At 34.2% G+C, this 25,659-nt stretch overlaps 4 protein-coding genes and 1 pseudogene across 6 annotated transcripts; 2 read left to right on the top strand and 3 right to left on the bottom strand.

Annotated features, from left to right (window-relative positions):
- Nucleotides 1-211: 211 nt before the first annotated feature.
- Nucleotides 212-3,176, bottom strand: LOC17900083 (annotated as a pseudogene).
- Nucleotides 3,177-3,434: 258 nt separating this feature from the next.
- Nucleotides 3,435-6,406, bottom strand: LOC17897469 (zinc finger CCCH domain-containing protein 55). 3 transcript variants are annotated; one of them, XM_006307139.2, is made up of 9 exons: nt 5,627-6,406; nt 5,202-5,348; nt 4,871-5,050; nt 4,676-4,782; nt 4,325-4,573; nt 4,159-4,243; nt 3,933-4,062; nt 3,818-3,857; nt 3,435-3,746 (listed from the first exon to the last, which is right to left on the bottom strand). In XM_006307139.2, exons 1-7 carry the CDS (start codon nt 6,355-6,357, stop codon nt 3,939-3,941), a joined length of 1,623 nt encoding a protein of 540 aa, XP_006307201.1. In that variant the 5' UTR covers nt 6,358-6,406; the 3' UTR covers nt 3,435-3,746; nt 3,818-3,857; nt 3,933-3,938. The 3 variants fall into 3 exon arrangements, with proteins under 3 accessions (XP_006307201.1, XP_023645831.1, XP_023645830.1); XM_023790063.1 differs by having other exon boundaries at nt 4,676-4,779; XM_023790062.1 differs by lacking the exon at nt 3,818-3,857.
- Nucleotides 6,407-11,148: 4,742 nt separating this feature from the next.
- On the top strand, nt 11,149-13,208 carry LOC17900225 (RNA-binding protein Y14). The gene is made up of 4 exons (XM_006305570.2): nt 11,149-11,515; nt 11,856-11,992; nt 12,452-12,606; nt 12,890-13,208. Exons 1-4 carry the CDS (start codon nt 11,239-11,241, stop codon nt 12,927-12,929), a joined length of 609 nt encoding a protein of 202 aa, XP_006305632.1. The 5' UTR covers nt 11,149-11,238; the 3' UTR covers nt 12,930-13,208.
- Nucleotides 13,209-15,525: 2,317 nt separating this feature from the next.
- LOC17896651 (ABC transporter G family member 12) lies at nt 15,526-18,561 on the top strand. Its single transcript, XM_006306858.2, has 8 exons — nt 15,526-15,839; nt 16,005-16,084; nt 16,166-16,630; nt 16,710-16,832; nt 16,924-17,055; nt 17,139-17,699; nt 17,826-17,933; nt 18,041-18,561. Exons 1-8 carry the CDS (start codon nt 15,611-15,613, stop codon nt 18,404-18,406), a joined length of 2,064 nt encoding a protein of 687 aa, XP_006306920.1. The 5' UTR covers nt 15,526-15,610; the 3' UTR covers nt 18,407-18,561.
- Nucleotides 18,562-19,720: 1,159 nt separating this feature from the next.
- Nucleotides 19,721-22,501, bottom strand: LOC17900266 (myrosinase 4). The gene is made up of 13 exons (XM_006306078.2): nt 22,306-22,501; nt 22,153-22,213; nt 21,970-22,028; nt 21,791-21,866; nt 21,614-21,691; nt 21,434-21,521; nt 21,081-21,324; nt 20,871-20,989; nt 20,563-20,783; nt 20,435-20,466; nt 20,253-20,349; nt 20,058-20,166; nt 19,721-19,974 (listed from the first exon to the last, which is right to left on the bottom strand). The coding sequence occupies exons 1-13, from the start codon at nt 22,492-22,494 to the stop codon at nt 19,791-19,793; spliced, it is 1,557 nt and encodes a 518-aa protein (XP_006306140.2). The 5' UTR covers nt 22,495-22,501; the 3' UTR covers nt 19,721-19,790.
- Nucleotides 22,502-25,659: the final 3,158 nt, after the last annotated feature.

The raw sequence follows: 25,659 nt of genomic DNA, 5'->3' as shown, positions 1-25,659 counted from the left end.
GTCCGGTTTACTTAAATTTCGGCCTATTCCATAACTTCGTTCAATTGGACTCTTCAGCTAAGTTTTTGTTCAGTGTACACTTAAAATGTGCACCTTTAATTAAAGTTTCAACCTTTTGGACGCTTTTTGGCTGCGTACCCTTTGTCTACAAGCGAGCACCAAGGAAAAAAACACAAGCATTTGGTACAGTCATGGTAAGTAAAATGCAGCCTTTGTCCAAAGAACCAGTTCTTGCATCTGATATTAAAAGAAGGTAAAAAAGATTACCAAAAGGGAACCTACTTATATGTTTCATTTACTGTGTTGATCTGAGTATCCGTATGTTGTAAAACCCTGTTTGTAGATGACATTTTATCCTAACACTGTTCTCGTTAACCTTCTCTTTGTGTTCCAATGTTAGGTACGACCTCTTTGCTTCTTTTTTATACAATTTCTATCCTACTTCATTCTTTTCTGCAAATCAAAGATGTAACAAACAAAAAGGACCAAAATGGAATTAGAATACCAAAAAAAAAAAGTAAACGATTTTTAAAAGGAGTTTCAGGTTGTTTTCATGGTCGAAAGTGCTCACCTTTAACTTTTTATGCTCTTGTTTCTTTCTGCCTATACTACCATTGTCTACCAATGCTAAGCTGATTGATCTAATGACACTTCCTTATCTTGCTCGGTATCAGACTTGGTTTGTGGTGTTTCACTTGATTGTTTTGGGGAGGCTGATTGATCTGAGAACACTTCCTTAGCTTGCTCGGTAACCGACTTTGTTTGTGGTGGTTCACTAGATTTTTTTTGGGGAATCCAACAAGCTATCAGCCAGAGCATTCTCCAGACTCTTCTCTTGCCTGGAAAAATGTTAAATAAACTGTCAGTAAGAACTAAAGTAGCAGTAACAAGAAGACTTAAAAGTCTTGATTCTTACCACTCATATGCTGGCGATGAGCGAATAGATTTATTCTCCATGTCAGGCAATGGCAGATTCAAGAACCTTTTTCTTTGGTGTTCAACTTCTATGGTCTGTTTGTAAATCAGCTTGCTCGGTTTTTCTTTGCAGCATCTCCTGTGTCTTGTTTGGATACATCCTTTGTCCTGGTAATCAAGAAGAGAATGATGATTTACTGAGTTACTAAGTCGGTAAGAAAGAAACAACCACTAAGTTTTCTGAAGTCTCTTTTAACAAATTGAGACTAACCAACTCGACAATTATATAGTTCCCTTGAGTCCGATCGTGAAGGACTTGAAGAAGGTGAATAGTTCCCTCCGTCCAACAGCTGGTGTAGTTGCTGCTGCCTCCTGCTATTGTGTCACCAAACTCTAATAAGAAAGTGTACCCAAGAGACGAGAAGACTCGAGGAAAAGTAGAAAGAGGGCCAAGCATTACTTTGGAAGGAATTCTTCTTTCGCCTTGAATGGTTTAGCGTAGACATGTGAGTCACGGATGAAATGAGGGTTTTCTTGAGCCAATATGGTTGTCACGGTTTGAACATCAGCGAAAGTGACAAACCCGTACGTCCGTTGATTTCGAATTTGTACATTTTCCACTGCTCCAAATTTGCTACACATTAGAAAACCACGACTGTCAAAACAAACAAGAAACACTAAACAGAGCCTTTCTCACATAGATAACCCGATTTTTATCACAACAGATGTATTACCTGAAATAAGCAAAGACGTCTTGAGGACTGAAGGAGCAATATCGAAATGTCAAGTAAATCTTTTTAGAGACTACATCTTTTCTTTCATGCCTTCCTGGACTGTAACTGTAACCCCCTTTTAGTCCAAATTGTCCTGATCCTTGGCTATAAGAAGAATCACCATAAGCAAAACCAAACCCCAGAGCTCAAAACTTCTTCTTGATACATAAACACCAAAGTTAAAAAAACTGGTCTCGAGCTACAATGATGCCACTACACTTCTTTGGTAAAGTCTCAGTCTTTCGTTACTTACTAGTTACTAGTAACAAAACATTTAGCTAGAGAAAGCAAACAAAAAATCCCAATTTTACCTGTTCCAAATTCCCCATGAACTGAGAAGCAATCATGCTTTGTTGCTCACTCGGCAACCCAAAACCACCTTCTACACCAAATTGTCCTGATCCTTGTCTAAAAGAAGAATCACCATAAGCAAAACCAAGCCCCAGATCTCAAAACTTCTTCTTGATACAGAAACAACAGAACAAACCAACACCAAAGTTAAAAAAAAAGTTGGCCTCAAGCTACAGTACTACTATATACTTCTTTTGTAAAGTCTCTGTCTTTCGTTACTAGTAACAAAACATATAGCAAGAGAAACCAAACAAAAAAAATTCCCAATTTTACCTGTTCAACGTTGGAGAGTCAAAATCCCCCATGAACTGAGAAGGAATCATTCTTTGTTGCTGACTCGGCCACCCAAAACCAGCTCCTACTCCAAACTGTCCTGATCCTTGCCTAAAAGAAGAATCACCATAAGCAAAACCAAGCCGCAGAGCTCAGAACGTGTTTCTTGATACAGAAACAATCAAACAGCAGAACAAACGAACACCAAAGTTAAAACACTGGCCTCAAGCTACAATGCTTGTACACTTCTTTAGTTAAGTCTCAGTCGTTCGTTACTAGTAACCAAACATATATCAAGAAATAGCAAACCAAAAAACCCAATCTTACATGCTCGACAATGGAGAGCCAAAACCCCCTGATCCAAGATAAGCATCATTTGCCGAGAAACTCCTCTGGTGCAAATTGTCAAATTGGTTACTCAACTGTTGTTGTTGTTGTTGCGACGAACCGTCATGAAATGGACTAGAATCGAAGTTAGGGTTATCTCTGATTAAGGAAGGAGACAAAGGGTTATTAGGGTTCCTCGAGAAGTCCAAGACCTCATTTCTTGGGGAATACGGAGACAATGGCTGGCCAGGGATACTAAAGGATCTCTCATCAGGGTTAAATGAAGGAAGACCCAAATCGGATTTAGCTTTTTCACAGAAATCTAGTATCTGATTGTTAGATCCAAAAGCCATACGCATCAATTCACAGTATTTAAAGTCCTGTAACAGAAAGTAGGCAATGATATTGGAAGCGTTCTCTGGTTCTAAATTTCCGATAGCTGCAATGATTGTCGACTTTGGGTCGCCGGGAACCATGGCGGCCGGAAAGTTTATGCTTTTCCTCAGAAGATAATGATTAAGAAGACGACGAACAGAAATTTTTTTGACTTTCTTTTGTGCTCTCTCAGAATGATTTTGGTTTGTGTTGACTGTTAAATATTATCCGAGAGTTTTGAGTTTGCATCGTATCGGTTTGCGTCAAAATCATAAACCGAGAATAACTTATGGAGGATTCGGTCCGGTTTATTTCAATTTTTTCGGTTTATTCAATAACTTGGTTCCGTTGGACTTTCACTTAAAAAAAGTATCAACCTTTCAAACACTTTTTGAGTATTCTTCGTCTTCAAGGGAGCTCTAAGCAAAACAGATGCATATCATACAATCATGGTAACTGGTAAGTAACAGATGCAGCTTTAACTTGGATCCGACGATAAAAAAAGGTAAAAAGAAATTACCAAAAAGAAACCTAGTTGTGAGTTTCAGTGTTATAGTGTTGATATGAGTATTGAGGTTAGCTGTTAAAATCCTATTTGTAGATAACAATATAATCCTAAAACTGTCTCTGTAACCTTCTCTTCTGTGTTCCATGTTAACACCTCTTTAACTTTTTCTATATATATAGACAAATTTTATCTTCTACTTGCTTCTTTTATCAGTCTACACCTTTCTGCAATCAACAAAAAAAAACGTAAGGGTTTAAAGGAGTCTCCAGTTTGCTTCCTGGCGGAATTTGCTTACCTTTCACCCATACACTTGTTTCTTTCTGCCTATAGTGAACCTGCAAAAAGCTTGGAACAATGTTGCTGATGACTATTGAGATAAAATGTCTGATTTAGGGGGATCTTGGACATACCCATTGCTATGCTGATTGATCCGATGAGGCTTTCTGCTCGGTCTCAGACTCCGTTTCGCAGGTTTTGCCAGCCTTTTTTGGGGAACCAAACAAGTTATCAGGAAGAGTATTCTCCAGACTTGTCTCTTGCCTTAAGAAATGATAAATAAACTTTATGTAAGAGACCTAAAGTAGCATATTTCACTACAAGGAGACTAAAAAGCCTTGATTCTTATCACTCAATTACCCTTTGTAGGATTCATTACTGTAACAAGATTCTTCGTTGCTGTCTGCTACTTGCTGAAGTTGTTTCTTGCTTCTACCACTATTGCCTGATCAAAGGATAAAATGAGAGAAAAAGAATGGATAAAGACCGAGAAAAAGAGAGTCTAAATGTAGAGAGCACAACAAACCTTCCATGATTTCTTCGTTGTCGTTTTCTGACTGGAAGAGAAGACTATTATTAAAACGAGGTGGTATATGAGCAGGAGAAAAAGAAGGACTACGATGGTGATGGTGAATAGATTCATGCTCCATGTCAGGCAATTGCAGATTCAAGAACCTTCTTCTCTGGAGTTCTACTTCTATGGCTTGTTGTAAATCAGCTTGCTCAGTTTTTCTTCGCAGCATCTCCTGTGTTTTGTTTGAAAACATCCTCGGTCCTGGTCATGAAAAAGAGAATGAAGAGTTACTATCAGTCTATTTCAGTAGGAAATAAACAACAGCACTGTTTTCTGAATTTTCTTGAGCAAATTGACACTAACCTAAGCGACATTCATACAGATCCCTTGAGTCCATTCCTGAAGGACTTGAAGAAGGAGAATAGTTCCCTCTCTCCAACAGCTGGTGTAGTTGCTGCTGCTGCCTCCTGCTATTGTTTCACCAAACTCTAATAAGAAAGCGAACCCAAAAGACAGAAGAAAACTTAAGGAAGAGTAAAGAGAGGGAACACGCATTACTTGTGAAGAATTTTTCCTTTCTCCTTGTATGGTTTAACGAGCACACGTGAGTCACAGATGAAATGAGGATTTCCTCGAGCCAATATGGTTCTCACGGTTTCAGCCTTGGCGAAAGTGACAAACCCATACATCCGTTGCTGCTGATATGGAATCCTCACATCTTCCACTGGTCCAAAATCGCTACACATTCAAAAAAAAAAAACCATGACTGTCAAAACAAACAAGAAACATGACCTCTTAATCCAAATGTATATTAAACAGAGCCATCAATTGATACCCCGATTTAATCACAACACATATATATATATATATATATATATATGACTTTTACCTGAAATAAGTTGAGACGTCTTCATCAGTGAAGGAGCTTTCAGATGGAAATGTCAAGTAAATCTGTTTAGAGACTGCATCCTCTCTTTCATGCCGGCTTGGACTATGATAGTAACCACCTTCTTCTCCAAACTGTTCTGATCCTTGTCTGCAATAAACAATCCCCAGGAGTATAAAGTTTCTTGATACAAAACCAAGAGAACAAAGCAACACTTGTTTTGTAAAGTCTAAGTTTTTACATTTGATATAGTCTAAGTCTTTAACACTTGTTTTGTAATACTAACCAAACATATACAGAGAAGGCAAACAGACAATCCCAAACTTACTTATGCGACATTTAAGAGCTACAAGCAAAAATGCTGCAACACTTGTTTCGTAAAGTCTAAGTCTTTACTAACTAAGCATATACAGAGAATGCAAACTTACCTATGCGACATTGGAGAGCCACAAGCCGCCATGAACCGAGCAGCAGTCATTCTCTTTTGTTGAGCTAACTTCATCCTCATCATCTTCTCCATCACGTAATCCATCTCATTCGGCGAACCAAAACCACCAGGGGAACCAAAATCATCAACTAAACCGCCATGTGGAAACCGATGATAACCGGCTCCTCCTCCTCCTCCAAAACCTGGTTCCTCTGATTCAAAACAAGCATCGTTAGCCGAGAAACTCCTCTTGTGGAAATTGGCAAAGGGATCCTCGTCGTTGGGAAACGGAAACTGGTTACTCAGTTGCTGCCGCTCATCGCCGGAAGAAGAGGCGAAAAGTGATGAACCGTCACGAAAAGGCATAGAATTGAAGTTAGGGTTATCTCTGAGTGTAGTCGAAGTTAGCGAAGAAGGCAAAGGGTTACTAGGGTTTCTCGAGAACTCCAAAAAACCATTCCTTGGGGAAGACTGAGACAATGACTGGTGGCCATGGATATTGATGGGTCTGGACAAAGGGTTTAACGAGAAACCGTTGGAGGAAAGACCCAAATCGGATTTAGCTTTTCGACAGAAGGTTTGAATGAGAGTGTCAGGACCAAAAGCAATACGAATCAAATCACTCTGTTCCATGTCTTGCATTAGAAAATAGCCAATGAGTTTGGAAGCGTTATCTGGTTCTAAAGTTCTAATCTTTGTAAAGATTATCGAAGTTGGGTCGCTGGGATCCATGGCCGTTTAAAGTTTTTGTTTTTGTGTTTCCCCAGAAGATGGTGAAGGAGAAGAAGAAGAGGAAGAAGACGAAGAGAGAAAACAAAAGGCAAAAGCTTTTTCTCTCTGAGAATGGGGTGTGTGTGTGTGTGTTGTGTAATTGATTTTTAATATTTGGGTTAGCGTTAAATCATAAATGTATGTTTCTTTTAGAAATTTGTTATGATTTTGTCTTTGTAAAAAGTGATTTAGCAAATATTTAAACGAAGAAATATAAGGGAACCGAACCTTTATTTTTGTAGTATATAAATATAATTAAACGAGGAAATAAAAGAACCTAACCTTTTTAGTTTTATTGTTCTTCTTTCATTTCGAATGTTTTTGATAAGTTTAGGGTTTTGGAAGTTCGTAAAGAGCGGGATTAGAGTGTAAACAACCTGATTTACTTTGTAGTAAATAAATTAACAGATTTCTTAAGAAGATGTGATCTCACATTCACGGGTAAGCCTACTAGTTTAGTAGGTATCAACACTATATTCTCCTTTTCTTGGATAAAGTAGCTTTTCTCATTTTGTGTTTTTGTTTATTAGATTGATTGGTTTGAAAATCTTAATTCCATCAAATATAAAAAATGTTGGGATGATTTTTGTTGATGGCAGACTAACAACCACCCATATATGATTATGAACTGAGTTTAGTCAATAATATGTTGGAACAAACCATGCTCTTCTGACCAAACGACGACACTACTTCGAAAAATAGAGATCACATAAGATAGTTCAGTCACTTCATTATGACTGAAACCAAAGTTATAGGCAGTCTCTTAGGTCATATATGTAAGCAAATTTGACCCATTTAACTAAAATTCTCCCAGCACAAAGGTACACATTATTGGGTACCAATCATAGAACTTCTAATTGACTCATTACAATATAAAATCAGTTATATAGCTTCTAACATATGTATTTCAAATCGCCTTTCATACAATTTAGGAGAGAAAGAAGCTAAAAAATATATGAAGAACAATCGAGAAATTCTCTACATTTAATTTCAAACACAGTAAGCAAATCCAAAACTAATGTGAGTAACTGAGCAATGACTTGTTTAATAGTGACATAGGTTAGATTTTAAATATTAAGTTATAATGCTAATTTTAAACCATCAATCTTATATTATGTTAACTTTGTTTAAAAACATTTTTGGTTGAATTAAACTTATATCCGATTTTAAAAAAGAAAATCAAACTATAAAATATGGCACGGTAAAACAACTCACTACTCATATTAGATTTTCGATTGTGAATTTTTTTATGCGTGCGTTAAATTATGCATAACTTCTAACAAACTAAAAAATTAAATCTTTCGTCAAAGACCATATTTTTCTTTCGTTCTTCTCTATATCAAAAATATAGCCAACAAGATGTTGATAAACTTGACCTCATTTTTGTTGGAGCTCATCAACAACAAAACAACAATACCTATCCATAAACCATTTTTTTTGTCAGCCAGCTGTTCTTTTGCCCACGTCACACCAAAACTCGTGCGTGACAATTAAAATTGAGAGCGTACGTACGGGCCTTCTGTTTACTCGTTTTGATATCTTAGCCGTCAAACCTGTCTTTAGATATCATGTGTAACGGCTGAGATTGCTTTATTAGGACACGTGTGTTGTTAACTAATGGTCGTGAATTTGACCAGAGTTTTGAATTTTTTAGTCAACAGAACCAGACAAATCCAATACTCGAAAGTAATGTTTTCGCATATTAATGACCAAAGTGTTTAATAGCTTAACGACGAACTATAAGGATTTTATTTTATTTTTGTTACAATGCATTGCAGCTAAATGTATTTTTTAAATGTTGGGAGAAAACAAAACAACAAATTTCAAAATTTTTAATGTGATTCTTTTTTTTTTTTGGGCGAGGAAATGAATTAGAAAGTAATGTTCGACTAAAATGATTATATGTAAACGGATAAAAGAATGATGATCACCATCAAAAGACATGGACCAGTATCTTCTGTAAAGTGTTCAATACCACCACAAGATGATTTGTAGTATCTTAATTATTATGTGATACGATAATTTGACATCATCGACACAAGAAAAAAATAATAATTTGACATCATGCATGAATGCTTTAAAAGGTATTGCAATGATTTAATTTCGAATGATTAGTAATTCGTACTGCAGTGGTATGGTATCATTTTTTTTTTTTTTTTTTGTGTTTTTTCTTTTTTTTTTTTTTTAATTAACTTAAGAAAACTCAAACTCCATTGAATGAGGAGATGTTACAAGAACCAACAGACGTAGGCAAAACAAGTAGAAAGGAAAAGGTGGGAAACTTGGTCCCTTGAAGTTTGATATCTGCAAAAACACCATCAACTTCATTTGCTTGACCATCGACATTGAGAAGAAGGATGACTTCTTTGCAATCCGAATAACAGGCCAGCCTTGAAACACCCGATGCTAAAGCCACGCCGATCGCCGACTTCAAAGCAAGCGCCTCTACTACTAGAGTAGAGGAAACAAAGGGTCTTGAAAATAATTCTTGTTGGATAGTTGCTTTAAGAGGATCCTTTATGAACCATCCTAGAAAGCAACCAATACGTTTAGCCATCCTTGATGCAGGGAAGAAACTAGCCATGTATATTGGATAAGCTTCAATCTTCGGAGATGGTAGAAAGACGAGAAGGGACAGCTTAACATAGATGTCCGGTTTCGTGAAGCATAGACCATCACATAACCTGTCAACAACACAAAAAACATCCAGGCTAATACTAGGGACTAAGCCCTTTGCCGCAACAACAGTTAGAACTGAGACGTTGTTGTGGACAAAACAGGCGGAGGAGAGAATCTCGGTGACCGGATCGATGAGGGTTGGAGATGGTGACTGAGGCGGCAGAAGTACAGATTCAGTAGCTCTGAATAGCCGAGAGACACCGGAGCGAAGACGATCTGGCGGCTCCGGTTCGTCCGGAGGAAAAGCTCCGGTGGCGGTGGCCGCTGTGCTTGTCATAGCGGTTAAGTAAACACGAGAGGGGCTTCTGAAATTTCTATTATTATAACTGCTCACAAAAGCTCTATCAAAAGAGATACAAAATTATTCACTTTTCAGTTTTATTTTTTTTAATTGGATATAACTATTTGGTTAAATTTTAAATATGTATTGTTAAGTAGTCTAATGAAAGGAAGATTGAGAATTTTACTTTATATATTACTAGTCGGTTACGCGCGGGCGTTTATTATGTTGTTTATGAGTAATTGGTTCGTATTTTATTTGCTACTTATTTTTTTCACTATATCATATTTTACTTTCTTAAAACTTACATTGTGTTTGTATAGAAAAACTATTGTGTTTTAGCTTCATTAGTTGTTGAGAAATTAAGTGTGTATAGTATAAGTCAAAGTGTGAGCATAAAGTGGAAGTGCGGTTGAGAATCATTGAGAAACGTGTGCTATTAGGGTTTTTACCAAATATAGATCTAGATGTTAATATTTTGGGCCCTTTTATATGTTGGCATGAAATTTGAACACGATTTGTGGGTTTTGGGCGGATTGTTGTATTTTTAATTGTTTACATTATTTTTTTATATATTGTTTTACGTTTTCCTTTTTTGGATTTGTCGTACCTTATATCTCCTAATGATTCATTTATATACTATTATATATATTTTTTTTTCTTCTGATTTTATGTTTTATATATATTTTTTTGTTTTTCATATGGAACCATTTTTAAATTTAACATATTGTATAATTTACTTTATATTTAGTTTATTTCATTTAATAATGTTTTTTATTTTAATTTTCAATTTTATGAAATATAGTTAATTTTTTATTTTGTTTATTAGTTTAACATATGTGTTGTATTGGAAAAAATAGTTAAATTCATATTGAAAACTTTTTAAAAAATATTATTTTTATTTTTACCTTTTTATATGTTTATAAAAAATGATAATTCATGTTTCGGTCCGACCTATCTCATTTATGTTAGAAACTTTTTTGAGACATAAATTAGATAGATTTATATTCTCAAAATTTCTTACTTTTTGTTCTATTCCCGTTAAATCTCATTATATTTAGCTTTATATTGTGTAAATATAATCATATATATATTTTAAACATTCACTAAAAACTATAATCTATTATTTATATATTTGTATTTTAAACATTCACTAAAAACTATAATCTATTATTTATATATTTGTTAAGATAATCGATAATTAGTAAGTTTTTTTAACTTTTAATCAATTATCTTTTTAGTCTTATAATATATAATTTAAAAAAGACCTTTCATATTCTTTTTTGAAAAACTTATTTACATAGGTTTAAATATTAAAATTAAATGATAAAATTGTATAATTAATTTTAAAAATTAAATAATAAAATGAGGTGGATGATAATGTGGCTTAAGGAGAAGAGAGAAAAAGTTAACTTTATATATATAGATGTATACTTATACGGTTATACCGTTATACGATGATAAACTAAAATAGATAATAAGATGTATCTTTTTAACTTGGTTTTTATTTTATTTTGTGATAGTTAGAATTTCTAATTTTAAATCTACCTCTATTAACCTAAAAAGGTTTTGTAGCCATCAAATTTTCATTTTACATATAAGAACTAGGATCTACATCAAGAACATTGCTGACCAATTTTTTTATAGTTTAATCTAAATTAAGGCCGGTTTACAAAATTAGAAATCAAATACGCAAGCGTGAGAAAAAGCCAATTAAATATTGAAAGTCGAAAGCCCATAAAAGGCCCAATCTAACTTCCTATAAACCACAGGCAGAGAAATATCGAAGATAGAAGAAAGCTCCGTCCCCAAAAACAAAGGAAACAAAATCAAGTCGGCGGAACGGGAAGAGATCGATCGGGAAGCTACCGGAGGCGGAAGTTATGGCGAACATAGAGTCAGAAGCAGTCGATTTCGAGCCAGAGGAGGATGACCTTATGGATGAAGAAGGTACAGCAGTTGACCCCGCCGATGTTTCTCCACGCGCCGGACAACCTAGGCTTAAGTCGGCTATTGCCGGAGCAAATGGCGAATCAGCTCCGCAGAGGAAGACCAAAGGCCGTGGGTTTCGCGAGGAGAGAGATTCCGATCGTCAGCGCCATCTTTCATCGCGCGATTTCGAATCACTCGGTTCTGACGGCGGTTCTGGTCCACAGAGATGTAATTTCTCTCAGTCCCTTCTTCGTTCGCTGCTTCTAATTAGGTGTTTGTAGTGTGAGATTACTGATTCCTTGCGTCGCTGATTGATTTGTGTGAGTAATTTGGTTCTAGGGTTTATCAAATACCCTTGTAGCTTGGATTCAGTTTGACCTAGAAGTGTTTTTTTATGAGATTACTCTTGAATTAGTTTGTAACCTTTTTATCTACTGACTAAAGACTTCTACTTTAGAGATTTTAGTTAAACTGAACTGTAGTCTGTGAGAGCTGAATATAGTTTCTTTGATGGGAAATAAAGGTTTGGAACTGTTTTGGATGACCTGTTCTTCGTGTTTATGTGTAGCCATTGAAGGATGGATTATTTTGGTCTCTGGAGTTCATGAGGAGGCACAGGATGATGATTTATTCAATGCTTTTGGTGATTTTGGGGAGATAAAGAATCTACATCTCAATCTCGATCGTCGTACTGGTTTTGTCAAGGTATGGAGTTTTTCATTTGTTCTTAGTGGGTCTTGATGGGTTTAACAGCCGTTTGGTTTGCTATAGTGAAGTTAAGTTTTTGGTATGTTAGATTTATTCATGATGGAGGTTAGAGATGTGATATTCTGTAGAGTGCAATACTATTTTGTCCAAGATGACTCTACTATCTAACATATGTTTATGTGTTAAATCAAATATAATGCATTAATGCTTAAGTATTAGAAATGGAGAGGCATAAATGATATGTAAAACTTTGCTCTGTTATACAACAGATGTTTTCTGTAAGTTGCAATGCTGTTTTATCCTATATGACACTCCTCTTAGACATACTTTATGTGTTAATCCATATACTATGTATCAGAATGAAATCCCCAGTATGATGATAAGCTGTGTTCTAGAATGGGAGTATATGATCAGTTTGCCTGAGTATGATAATCATGTTTGCCTTGTCGTGATCAGGGCTATGCTTTGATAGAATATGAGAAGAAAGAAGAAGCACAGAAGGCTATTTCAGCAATGAATGGGGCGGAGCTTCTAACGCAGAATGTCAGTGTTGACTGGGCATTCAGCAATGGTCCCATTGCTGGTGGATCTCAGTGGAGAAAGAACCAGAGGTTGGTAACCTAATTTCTCTTCTGTTTTGCCTCTCATTAACTCAGTACCACGAGTTGCCTGAAATCTATGGTTAGATGAAGTGTAGTCTTGAATATTTAGACTGAAAAGATTATGTATGCCAAACCTTTTAACCATTAACAGAGTACTTTATTTTCCTAACCACTTACAAGCTATTCTGTCCTTATACTAATGAATCAATCACAATGTGACTACTCAAGTAGGTGCACCTCTCTTTTTATTCATCACCCATTGATCACTGGATTCTCTCTGGGTCTTTTGCAGGTCTGGAAGGCGTTCACGAAGCCCGAGAAGACGTTACTGATTGTATGATTTGATGTGGAGAGTTGTTTCCACAGCTCTCAGTATCGGGGATTCTCACTCTTATCTGTAAGGTATGGAAACAAGGCGCTGAGTGTTGGACAATATTATTTTTTTTGCGGTTAATTAGGGTTTGGTTGCTTTATCGTTGTTTAATCGTATGCCTTTGTATGGGAGGGGATTGTTTGCGTTTAAATACCATGATGAGATCTGTTTAAATGCTTTGTGTTGGTAAAAAAGGACAAACATTGGATGAGGAAGATGTTTTAATTTTCATTCTCTATTGATTCGTGGAAGAACTTGAAAATGAAAAACCAACCTCAACTAAAAAAACAAACTTGTACATGTAACATGTGAATTAGTTGAACTTTGGTAAATTGCGATATATATATATATATGAAAACAGAAGTCATGAAAGGTTGATGATTGGGAGGAAAAAGAGAGCGGGTCGTACTTTGCTTGCTAGTTGATACTCACAGGATGCATGATTTCGTTTGTACGAATCAATCCTCTAATATACACTTTGGCTTCGATCGGTAACCATGATTTAGGAAAAAAATGATAAGGAATGTGACATTCCTCTTCATTCCTCAATTTTTTTTACCATTTACAAGGAATCATTTTTCCACATTATTCCTCTACATTCCTCACAAAATGAGGAACAATAGAACAAAAATGTTCCTCTCCAAAATTGACGAGGAACAAATGAAACAAAAAAAAGAACAAATATTAAAATTCGTTTTTTATTTTAAAATAAATAAAAAAATATTTATTAATAATATTTTTATCTCATAATATAATATTTTTCATATTTTTATCATGTATTGACATTAAAAAATATTTATAATATGAATTTCATGTTAAAAAATCTTACTATACATTATTTAAAATTTGTATGGATAGTAAAACATATTTAAGAGATGTTTATATCATAAATAACAAATAAAAATTACTATAATCTATAATAGGTTAATATAAATTATTAATTTTTAACATTAAATATTTAAATTCATTCAAAAATATATTTTAAAATTAGTGTCAAATTCATTATATATAAATTATATCTAGTATTATTATTAAAAGTTGATTTATTTAATCAAATATATTATAAAAGATAGTGTTATTGTTTGGTTACCATTTATTATTTTGTTATTCTCTGCATGTTTTCCTTTCATTCCTCAAAAATTGTTTATTCCGTTGTTCTTTTTGTTTTTTTTCCTTTTGTTCCTCTAATGGTTACCAGTAAAAGCCTTTGTTGTGCATTAATTTTTTATGTATAATGGCTAAAAACCGTATACACTGAAAACTACTGCTGCATTTACTAAAAGAAAAGAAAAATCTAAAGTATATGTGAAACCGTTGGAACAGTTATGTTTTTTTTTCTTATATGTACTTCACTTTCTGCTTTTGATGTAATAAAAAAAAACAAAAAAAGGCTTCTTTCTTTTTACATTATTCCAACAAGAGTAAACTTCTTTGATAAGATCGTACCTTAATAGTTTCTGTTTGATTTTTAGAATCTGGGTTTCTATCTCATTTCCGGAAATCTTCTTTTCTTAAGCTGTACCCAAAACTTTGTTAAACGTAGCTGCTACTTAGTTTAGTATAAAAACCAAGGAAATTAGTAAAACTAGTATCAGACATAATTAGCAAGTAAGTAATAGATCTTGGTTAGAAATATAGTGTTAGACAAAGCCACACCTAAAAGCTAAAGAGATAAAACACAGAGAAATAAAATCATGAAGATAATAAATATGAACGACAAAAACCGAAAAAGAAAATAATAATGAAGCATAATACAAAAAATAACTTATATAAATCGGCAACTACCACGCATTCAATTCCTTTCCCCTTTTCATTTAAACACCTGTAAACAAAGACTCCTTGTGAGCTTCTTCTTCTCTCTACCTCATTCATATCATCAACATTTATCAGTTCCTCTTTGATTTTAACATTTTCAACCAAATAACACTTAGTTTCATACTTTTATCTATAACAATTCTTCAGTAATTAATCACCATAATATTACTTTCCTAGATAGCTCTAGGTACAGAAAAAAACACGAAAGAGTAGTTTATACAATCTTCAGTTGTGAACAAACGATAAAATTTTATCAAAACTATCGTTATCATTCCCTTGAATTAGTAGCATAGCATCAATTATTTTTACTAAAAAAATATCATTTGCTATCCGTGGCGAAATTTCTTGTGAGGGACCAATTAATTAATCGGCAATAACCGACATATGTATAAAGTTATGTAAAATATTTCATACATACATATATACGATTCATACGTCTATAAATAAGTGGTGGGTGGTTTACTTTACTACACATGGACGACGACGATTGTATATAAATCTTATTAACAACACCTCCTCCTCCTCCTTCACATCTCACATTTAATGTGCTTAAGAACTATATCTTATAGACGTATATCCATATATTTGGTTATCATATTAAAGCCACCCATTAAATGTAATTAGTTGTTTGTTGATTGTTGCTATGCTCTCTCTCACCTAAGAAACACACAAATCTCTTTCGGCCTACAAAGATTTAATCACTTATCTTTATAATTCATTCACTCTTCCAACCAATATACATTTATAGACGAACAAGATACAAAAAGAACTCTCTCTCTCTCTCTTCCTCTCTCTAAGTAAGTTTTGATCTTTTCACGAGATCAAATGGAAGTAGAGAGTACGAGCAATGGCCGGCGTCCACCTCCTCCGGCAGAGATTGCTCGTGGTGCCTACTTGGCCTGGGAAGACTTGACGGTTGTTATACCAAACTTTAGTGGTGGTCCGACTCGAAGGTTGCTTGATGGACTTAACGGTCATGCTGAACCTGGTCGGATCATGGCCATTATGGGTCCTTCCGGATCCGGCAAGTCCACTCTTCTTGATTCTCTCGCAGGTACGTTTTGGAGTGATACACATATATATTTTAATAGATATCATAACATATAGTCAATCTTATTACCAATATCTATTTATGAATTCTCTTAAAGTTTGGTTATGATGAGATCTTAAATCTAATTTTAGTATAATTGTATCCGAATGATCATCTTATGTATATTAGGTAGACTCGCAAGAAACGTGATTATGACTGGTAATCTTCTATTGAATGGGAAGAAGGCAAGACTAGACTACGGCCTCGTCGTAAGTATTAATCTTATATCCAATTTTATTTAGTTTTGGTGTTTTAGGATTTTGTTATTGAGATTATATGTGTATGGATAGGCTTATGTAACACAAGAGGATATTTTGATGGGAACACTAACGGTGAGGGAGACAATTACATACTCAGCTCATCTAAGGCTTTCAAGTGATTTGACCAAAGAAGAAGTCAATGACATTGTTGAAGGAACTATAATTGAGCTTGGTCTTCAAGATTGTGCAGACAGAGTCATAGGTAACTGGCACTCCAGAGGAGTCAGTGGTGGCGAGAGGAAACGTGTCAGCGTCGCGTTGGAGATCTTAACGCGGCCGCAGATTTTGTTTCTTGATGAACCCACTAGCGGTTTGGACAGTGCTTCTGCTTTCTTTGTGATTCAAACGCTAAGGAACATTGCTCGGGATGGCGGTAGAACCATTGTTTCCTCCATTCATCAGCCTAGTAGCGAAGTTTTCGCTCTCTTTGATGATCTCTTCTTGCTCTCTAGTGGCGAGACTGTTTATTTTGGTGAATCCAAGTTTGCTGTTGAGGTAAAAACAGTACTGAGATCTTTCTTGGTTTTCAAGAATTGTTGTCTGATCGCTAAACACTAACTTATTTTGTCTGCAGTTCTTTGCTGAAGCGGGGTTCCCTTGCCCGAAGAAACGGAATCCTTCTGACCATTTCCTAAGATGTATTAACTCAGATTTTGATACTGTTACAGCTACACTCAAAGGATCTCAGAGGATTCGGGTGAGATATCTAAAAGATCTTTTAAACTCTCTGAAGAACACTGTAAAATTGTAGATTCTTTCGAGTTGAGAGACTTAATCTTTTATTGCAGGAGACACCAGCTACATCAGATCCTTTGATGAATCTAGCAACATCTGAGATCAAAGCTAGGCTTGTTGAGAATTACCGTCGTTCAATCTATGCGAAATCCGCGAAATCTCGGATCCGTGAGTTAGCTAGCATGGTAAGCAAACTCTTCCCCTATCCCGTTCATTCAAGAATCCAGACAAGTGGTTACTGAAAACTTCTGTGTTGTTGGTTTTACAGGAAGGACATAATGCGATGGAAGTGAGAAAGGGAAGCGAAGCGACATGGTTTAAACAGCTACGAACTTTAACTAAGAGATCATTTGTGAACATGTGCCGCGATATTGGATACTACTGGTCAAGAATTGTGATCTACATTGTGGTATCGTTCTGTGTCGGGACGATCTTTTACGATGTGGGACACAGCTACACATCGATCTTGGCTCGGGTTTCTTGCGGTGGATTCATTACCGGTTTCATGACTTTCATGTCCATTGGAGGGTTTCCTTCTTTCATCGAAGAAATGAAAGTGTTCTATAAAGAAAGATTGAGTGGTTACTACGGCGTTTCGGTTTATATAATATCGAATTACGTCTCTTCTTTCCCGTTCTTGGTGGCGATTGCGCTCATCACAGGGAGTATTACTTACAACATGGTCAAGTTCCGTCCTGGAGTCTCGCATTGGGCTTTCTTCTGTCTCAACATATTCTTCTCTGTCTCAGTCATTGAGAGTCTCATGATGGTTGTAGCTTCTCTTGTTCCAAATTTCTTGATGGGTCTAATCACTGGAGCTGGCATCATTGTAAGAAACCCTCTCTCTCTGTTTCAAGATCCTCTGTTTCAAGATCCTCTGTTTTGTTTTGTTTTTTTTTTAAGTTTCTTCTTCACCTGCTCCTAAACAGTGTTCTTGATTCTTGGTTTCTTACAGGGAATCATCATGATGACTTCTGGATTCTTCCGTCTACTTCCCGATCTTCCTAAAGTTTTCTGGCGTTACCCGATTTCCTTCATGAGCTATGGTTCTTGGGCAATTCAGGTACTCTCTTTGCCTTATTCACAAGAACCATTCAATACACCTATTGAAGCGTTTAACTTGAAGAATATAAAAGTTAACATGTTTATATATCTTCTTTTGACCTGCAGGGAGCATACAAGAACGATTTTCTTGGTCTAGAGTTTGATCCAATGTTTGCGGGGGAACCAAAGATGACAGGAGAGCAAGTGATAAACAAGATATTCGGAGTACAAGTCACACATTCAAAGTGGTGGGACTTATCAGCGATCGTGTTGATCCTTGTGTGTTACCGCATCCTCTTCTTCATAGTCTTGAAGCTCAAGGAGAGAGCAGCGCCGGCTTTGAAGGCGATACAAGCGAGGAGAACGATGAAGACTCTCAAAAAGAGACCTTCTTTCAAGAAAGTTCCATCACTATCTTCAATATCTTCAAGGAGACACCAACCTCTACACTCACTTTCTTCTCAAGAAGGTCTTACCTCTCCAATTAATTAAAAGACTATATCAATATATATATATGTGTATACACTTTGTTTCTTAATTTGTTTTGCACATACAATAGTTTCAACATTTATCAATATATGTATCAGTATCTAATGATTCTATGATTCAGCATTGTTATTTTTGGATAATAAACATGATAATCTGAATATTTCGTATATATATATAATCTATTTATGTGTTTTGTTATCTATTTATAATTTTTTTGAAAACAAGTAAAGAATTTACTATAGTTTCCGATTAATCGTTCCAGAAACTAGCCCTGGGCAAAATATTCGTTAGATTCGCTTCGCTTCGATATTCGTTTCGATTCGATTCGAAAAATTCAAATATCTATAAGATATTGAATCGAAGCAAATATGAAAATCTAGTATTCGTAAAAACCGAAGCAAATAACAAATATTGATTTTTTTAGTGTCGAATATCCGCTTCGCTTCGTATATTTATATATATGTATAAATATAAATTATTATCTAATACATATAATATATATAATATGTGTATTTATAGATTTGGGTATATATCTGATAGGCCTATTATTCAAATTATTATATTTTGGCTCGTTGGGTTTTTTGTTGTTGCTAAATGTTGTTTTTAAGCAAATAAAACTTTACAAGAAAAATCATTATTAAAAATAAAATGTGAGAATTCTATGGACGGTGGTTACATTTCCTTCTTATTTTGAAAATATGTCAAATAAAAACCTCTAATATTTCATATTTTGCACTTTATATTTCTGTTTAATATGTTTTTTTGTTTCAAAAAAAATTAGATGGGTCGAAGCGAAGCGAAGCAAGTAATTCGCAAATATTACGAAAAATATTCGAATATTCGAAGTTCCAAATACTCGAAAATTTACGAATCGAAGCAAATAGCAAAATCAACTATTCGATCGAAGCGAAGCAAATAACAAATATCACAAATTTTCCGAATATTCGCTTCGTGCCCAGGGCTACCAGAAACTAGGCCCCCTATCAAATACTGGTATACTTTTTTTTTTATATAATATTAGAGTTGTATATTACAAATAATGTCGACAAACGCAATTGAATCTCTCGTTATTATGTATATATGCACACATAGTTTGTATGAGAACTACTAAAATATCTTGTCTTATTAATTCAAAAATTGCGACTACCTAAATCATAAATTCTGTATGAGAATCAGATTATACATTATAATTCTGTGTCTTTTTATAAACGTCAATCAAACAAATTATTGCATAAAGCTGAAAGATAAACTGACACACAAGTTAATTAAATAATTTGTTTCTCCATCTAAAATGAATTAACAAATCAATGGGCAGTTTTCTCATAGTTTGTCTAGAGAGAACTATACAATCTTAAATTCAAGGTTACTATATATACATGGAATTGATCTACATCAATGGTTTCCGCTTTGCGATAAACCTAGAGAACCATTTTCCAGAAGCTTTCTCTTGTCGATCAGCAGGATTAGTGAAGTTGACCCAATTCATACCAAACCGAAGAGTGTAACCATTTCCAAATTCGTAGTTGTCCATCAATGACCATGTAAAATATCCTGCTACGTTACTTCCATCTCTATAATACAAAAACACAATGTTTAATTTAGCGTATTAACATGCATTTCTATATATAGTTATCCGATCAATTAAGTAACTCACGCAATGGCGCATTTAAGACAAGAAAGATGGCTGCAAAGAAACTGAATTCGTCCATGATCGGAGAGAGCATTTGCATGTGTTACGTTTCCAAGATCAAGATCAGCAACTCCTGAATATTTCAAATATTCATACACATAATTTTTTTTGGTAAAACATATATTTGAATGAAATATAAAATGATATATATGTACATACCGTTTTCGGTGATGTAAGTAAGTGGATTCTTGTAATGAACTCTGATGTAGTTTAGAATCTGTCGGAATCCTGGAGGATAGTAGATGAAACTAGGAGCCTGTACATTGAAGAAAAACCAAAAACAATCAAACCAATGTTGTCAAATGTGATATTCTATATTGAAGTCGTCGATCAATACTTACCTCAACACCAATAGGAACTCCATTGCGATGGACTGAAACCAATTATAGGAAAAAAATGAGTGTTTGATAATTGATATATACAATACATAAAGAATAAGCACAAATTAATACACAAAAGTGTGACATACATCCCATAGTAACTTGTGGATCCGTAAGAACACTAAGTTTAGTAGGATCAGTAATAGGAGGTGCGTCAGTTGTGTATCGTGTAATGTAATAGTTCAACCCTAGAAAATCAAGTGATCCTTTAACTAAAGCTGATTCCCGAGCTGTGAATCTCGGCAACCTATCTCCAGCAAACTCTCTCATTGTCTTTGGATAGTCTCCGTATACCATTGGATCCAAGAACCTTCATATACAATCATAAACTAGTATTGCAAACGTGTGAATTTGTTATAAAAAAACATATCAAACTGAACATATATTATATATATACCATCCAACTGAAAAATCAAACGCTCGTTTTGCAGCAGCCTTGTCGAGATTGCTACTTTCGTTTAGTGGAATGTGCCATCTCCCGATCAAGGTTGCTCCTATCTTACCAGCTTGAAACTTCTGCATATAGCATATTTTATTTTACATAACAAACTACCAATACTATACCAAATGAAATTAATATTAAACGACGTGTATGTAATATGTATACCTGATATCTTTTGCGGTATAAAGAGACAGTTTCAGCATGAGCTAGAATTTCGTGATGTGCAACAATGTAAGGTTCGGTTCCAGAGTTCCCTCCAACTTCACAGTCAGTGCACCGTCCTGGTGGGTATGTTCCATCCCCGTAACCTTTGACAGCGTAAGAGTAGGGTTTATTAAAAGTTATCCAAAATTTGACTCTGTCTCCAAATCTTTGGAATAGAAGCTCAGCGTAGTTCTTATAGTCCTCCCTATTCATGCATCACATACACGCATGTCACATATTAGATATAAATAGATCCGATCGATGTGATTATTACATGAAACAAGTGTACGTACGTAAAATATAAATGCACTTACACAATACGTGGGCTTAAGAAGCCACCGTATTCGTCTTCTAAAGCCTGGGGAGTATCCCAATGAAATATAGTCACAAATGGTTCTATCCCTGTTATATAATCACGGAAGTTAAACGTTAATTAAGTAACAATGTCTTAAAATGTTTGATATTAGATAAGTAACTTTATTTAGAATTTATACCATTTGCTTTCAACTCGTTGATGAGATTGTTGTAGTACGTGATCCCATTCTCGTCCACTCCTCCAATAAGTCTTCCCTCTAAGATTAACATATAATCACAATTGGATTTTATGAGTTACATTTGTTTTGTTACTTAAACGAAAATATGAAGAACATGGAGAGGCGTGTTATGTTTACTTGGTAAGACCCTTGACCATGCTATTGAGAAACGGTATGCTTGAGCATTCATTCTTTTTAGTAGTTTGACATCATCCTGTTCAAAGTTTTAAAAAATTTCTAAATACTTAAACTAAAACTAAAAATGATGAACAAAATTAAATATAGATTCATTGTTTCATAGCCTCTCTCTCTCTCACCTTATAATGTTCATACGAATTACAAGCAACGTCTCCTGTACTGCGATCTGGAACTTTTTCTGTATATATATATATATAGATAACCAAAAACAAAACAAAAAAAATGAGCATAAATAGCTCTTTTTTCTTTTGTTTATAACATTTAAACGTTTTCTCATAGACATCAAGGTTTATGTTAAAGACCTGGATATCTATGAGTGAAATAGTCCCATCCATTAGTTGCTCTATGTGCAGCACCTTCAATCTGGTTTTGAAGGACAAATTAAAACCATGTTGGATATGATAAATGTTATAGTTGAAAATTTCGATCCGCGAAAGCCAAAATTATCGGTAAACCTGATAAGCAGAAGTAGCTGCACCAAAAGTGAAATTTTTGGGAAATCCTGTTCTGTTGAATGTAAGAGTATTGTTGCAGTGGAAGGGTCCTTTGGCCTTGCATTCTGAAAGGCATAGTTTTTGGCTGCTCGATACGCCAAAGAGAAGGACAAGGATGGCTATAGTTTGATGAGTTTTATGAATTGCCATGTTTTGAGAATTTTGTAACCTTTTTTTTTTCTTAAGTATGAGAGATTTGTATATTGTGTCTTCAATGATTTCTAGTTTCTTTCTGTGTGTTTGTTTGTAGGCATTTTCGAGTTAATTAGCTGATGATTAAATGATGAACTTTGAAAGGGTTTATATTTTGACGTAACAAAATTATCCATAAAACTTTGAATTCTAAGAATACCTATTGACTAAAACTCTCACCAAGCCATTGAATTCTTAAAGAATGACCGGATTTATGGGTCATTTAGATTCACTTTTTTTTTTTTTTTTGGGGTTTATCGATTTATCAGAAAGAAGATACGTACGATAAATTACAACAAAGCAAAGTCTCTATTTATAGAGAAACTTATTGGACAACAACACAAACATCTAATCTATAATTTTAGGGTAACTCAAACACCAACGTCAAAGATAAATCTTACGGAAGCTAGACATTATGTTAATTTCATCTACATCAAGTCCACCCTTCTAAGAAAGATTCTACCCCAAATATGTTGGTACGTAAGTAAACGTCCTCTGGTTTTGGAACCTTAATTAGGTATGGTAGATTAGGATCATCACTAGTCGTTTACGTATATGTTTGCATTGAAATTAATTCGATCCTCCACGTTCTCCACCTTAAGCTGTCTTGTTTTACAAGGTTTTGAATGAGTGCATGGGATCAGCGATCATTACTAAGATTATGCATTTTCAGGTTTACGGCATCGTATTCCTCTAATTATACATTTAAAATATGTATAATGTTTCACGCGACATATACCTATTTATGTACATATCTACGCAAGAATATATATGTTCGTTCCTTCACGATAATTTTATCCAAATTTATTTATTAAATCAAACAATTCATTTAGTAAGTACTAATTACATTTTTTTATATTAGTTGGAAATTTTAATACATGTTATCTATCTATTTCCGTGTCTAATATCACGTAGCTTATACATATATATCACAAAATCTCAAAGCTAGTATTTGTGAACGCAGCAACCGTCGTTCCATAAGTAAACCATGACTTGTCTCATTGACAAATGACGACAGGTGTCAAATATTAAACTTGCAAAATTTCAAACCCTATTTTAAGGAACAATACGTACCAATCTATCATCATAGCAGTCAAATTTTATTGCTAATGATATATAGTAATAGTATATGCACATAAATCCTGCGCAGGTATCAATATTAGGGAGAAAATATAAATGAAATTTAAGAAATGTCCTGGAACAAATCTTTTTATCTGTCTTTATCTATAACCTTATAATAAGTCGTTGTTTGCAAAGAAAAATTATAACAAAGGACTTAAAGGTGTTGAATTCTTTGATTTTATGTAAATAATGTATGAGAAAGTAGTATTGTTACTATATTAAGATGAAATTTAACGAGCCATGGAGATTTTTCTTTTAATAAAAATAGTTCCATTTATATTATTTTGATATTTGATTTTGAAGCATATATACGTAAAAGTGTTAGAAAAAATGAAGGGAATTTTGTGAAATGGTACGATAGATCGTAAGTTTCCACATATTTTGGACAAAAAAAACTTAACAAAAAAATTTCATTGATTGTAAACTCTATAATTTTTTATATATTTTGGATGCACACATTACATGTTCTATTGAATGATCATATATCCCAAAGAATTGACCACATCGATGGCTAGCTCAAGTCTCCTCCTGCACTCACATTTGGTGCCGTCTCCATCCTCCCTTGGTTATGTTCCAATTCACTGTCCAATCCCTAAGCATATAGTTTCGTACAGTGGTACTTCCTTGTGATCGATCTTTCTCCCTAGGATCGGCTTCATGTCTTTCTATGTTGTGTAGCCATGAGTCGATGGATCACCTTTTCCTCCAGTGGACCATTCCTATACATCTTCGAGATTTGGCATTCTATACTTTTCTAGCTCTCCTTTGTTACTAAGTTGTTCTTTCAATATTCTTCTTTAGTTATATAACTAGACCGTAGTATATGATGATGATCACATGAGTAAGCCCATATAATTTTACTAAAATGTGGACTAATAAGAGAGAAAATTGTAGAGTGGTAATAAAAAGCCAACGACTTATACAAGTAGAATTAAATTGAAGGTGTCAGCGATACGCAGTTCACAGTTGAGATAGTAGTAAATATAGCAAAGGTTTAAATTCAATTTTTACCAAATGTATTATATGCATATATATATATATATATATATATATATATATATAGCTAGCTAGTAACGTACACAATGTTGTTTTCTCTCTTATAATTTATTTCAGATCTCACACAACCAACCAAACGTTTGTTTGCATTCTTTTGTCTCTCGGGTCTTCATTTATTGACACTATTAATTATAAATCTCAAAACAGTCTCTCTTAACTATTGAAAATTTTCATAGTTTTTATTTATATAATAAACTTTAAAAAATAAAATAAAAATACACTGCTTTGCAAAGAAAAAGAAAAACATTGCTTCCCATGATTAAGAACTAGAGCTTTTTTTGGAAAAAATGATTAATTAATTATTTATTTACTAAGATGAGAGATAGAATTGACATTTCTTTATGGACTGCAAAAATCTATATATGTTCAAACCCAAAATATAAGCTTTTTGTTAAACAAAATTGCCAACAGATTTTTATCAGGATATTCATAGCATTTATTGACCCAAAAAAAAGAGGTAGTGATCGTATAGTTGTTTTTTTTTTTGTTAAATAAAAAGTGATCGAGTTTAGTTATGACTTATGATATGGAAAAGAAGAAGAGATAAGTTATTTAATAAAGGTTTATCTAACAATCTATGATTAGGCTATCACTACACTATATAACTGCAGTTTTAAATTTTGTTATTACTATCAGTTTGTTAATTATTTGGTAGCCTTTTTGTTCAGGTTTCCAAATAGGAGTGAACTTGACAAAAAAGAAAAAAAAAATTGGAGTGAATATTAAAACTCCGTTTGTATCAAACTAAACGATGTTTTCATCGTTGAAGAATATACTTTAAACAGTAATGTATTGTTAGAAAATACATGTCTATATGAGAAAATGAATATAGATATGTAACTAAATGCTACTAACATCAGTTATTTTGATGGGGAGCTAGGGATCAGTATTAGGTTAGAATTTGGTTGTGATAAACATTTGATGTTTGCTGATAATCAATTTTTA

This window comes from Capsella rubella, unplaced genomic scaffold (assembly GCF_000375325.1).
Source record: "Capsella rubella cultivar Monte Gargano unplaced genomic scaffold, Caprub1_0 scaffold_1, whole genome shotgun sequence".
NCBI classification, from domain to species: Eukaryota; Viridiplantae; Streptophyta; class Magnoliopsida; order Brassicales; family Brassicaceae; genus Capsella; species Capsella rubella.
The sequence above is the reverse complement of the archived record's forward strand: the minus strand, read 5'-3'. Positions and strand labels throughout refer to the sequence as shown.

What these genes read in the sequence shown, in the direction of transcription:
- LOC17900266 (XM_006306078.2), bottom strand. Translation starts at nt 22,494, where the DNA reads ATGGCAATTCATAAAACTCATCAAACTATAGCCATCCTTGTCCTTCTC. An exon ending in ATTCGTATGAACATTATAAG is followed by an intron (nt 21,867 to 21,969) that starts GTGAGAGAGAGA and finishes AACTTTGAACAG; the next exon opens with GATGATGTCAAACTACTAAA. An exon ending in ATGGTCAAGGGTCTTACCAA is followed by an intron (nt 21,692 to 21,790) that starts GTAAACATAACA and finishes TGTTAATCTTAG; the next exon opens with AGGGAAGACTTATTGGAGGA.
- LOC17900225 (XM_006305570.2), top strand. Translation starts at nt 11,239, where the DNA reads ATGGCGAACATAGAGTCAGAAGCAGTCGATTTCGAGCCAGAGGAGGAT. An exon ending in CGGTTCTGGTCCACAGAGAT is followed by an intron (nt 11,516 to 11,855) that starts GTAATTTCTCTC and finishes GTTTATGTGTAG; the next exon opens with CCATTGAAGGATGGATTATT. An exon ending in GTCGTACTGGTTTTGTCAAG is followed by an intron (nt 11,993 to 12,451) that starts GTATGGAGTTTT and finishes TGTCGTGATCAG; the next exon opens with GGCTATGCTTTGATAGAATA.
- LOC17896651 (XM_006306858.2), top strand. Translation starts at nt 15,611, where the DNA reads ATGGAAGTAGAGAGTACGAGCAATGGCCGGCGTCCACCTCCTCCGGCA. An exon ending in GACTAGACTACGGCCTCGTC is followed by an intron (nt 16,085 to 16,165) that starts GTAAGTATTAAT and finishes GTGTATGGATAG; the next exon opens with GCTTATGTAACACAAGAGGA. An exon ending in AAGGATCTCAGAGGATTCGG is followed by an intron (nt 16,833 to 16,923) that starts GTGAGATATCTA and finishes CTTTTATTGCAG; the next exon opens with GAGACACCAGCTACATCAGA.
- LOC17897469 (XM_006307139.2), bottom strand. Translation starts at nt 6,357, where the DNA reads ATGGATCCCAGCGACCCAACTTCGATAATCTTTACAAAGATTAGAACT. An exon ending in GGCTCTCCAATGTCGCATAG is followed by an intron (nt 5,349 to 5,626) that starts GTAAGTTTGCAT and finishes TGTTTATTGCAG; the next exon opens with ACAAGGATCAGAACAGTTTG. An exon ending in AGTAATGAATCCTACAAAGG is followed by an intron (nt 4,063 to 4,158) that starts GTAATTGAGTGA and finishes TCATTTCTTAAG; the next exon opens with GCAAGAGACAAGTCTGGAGA.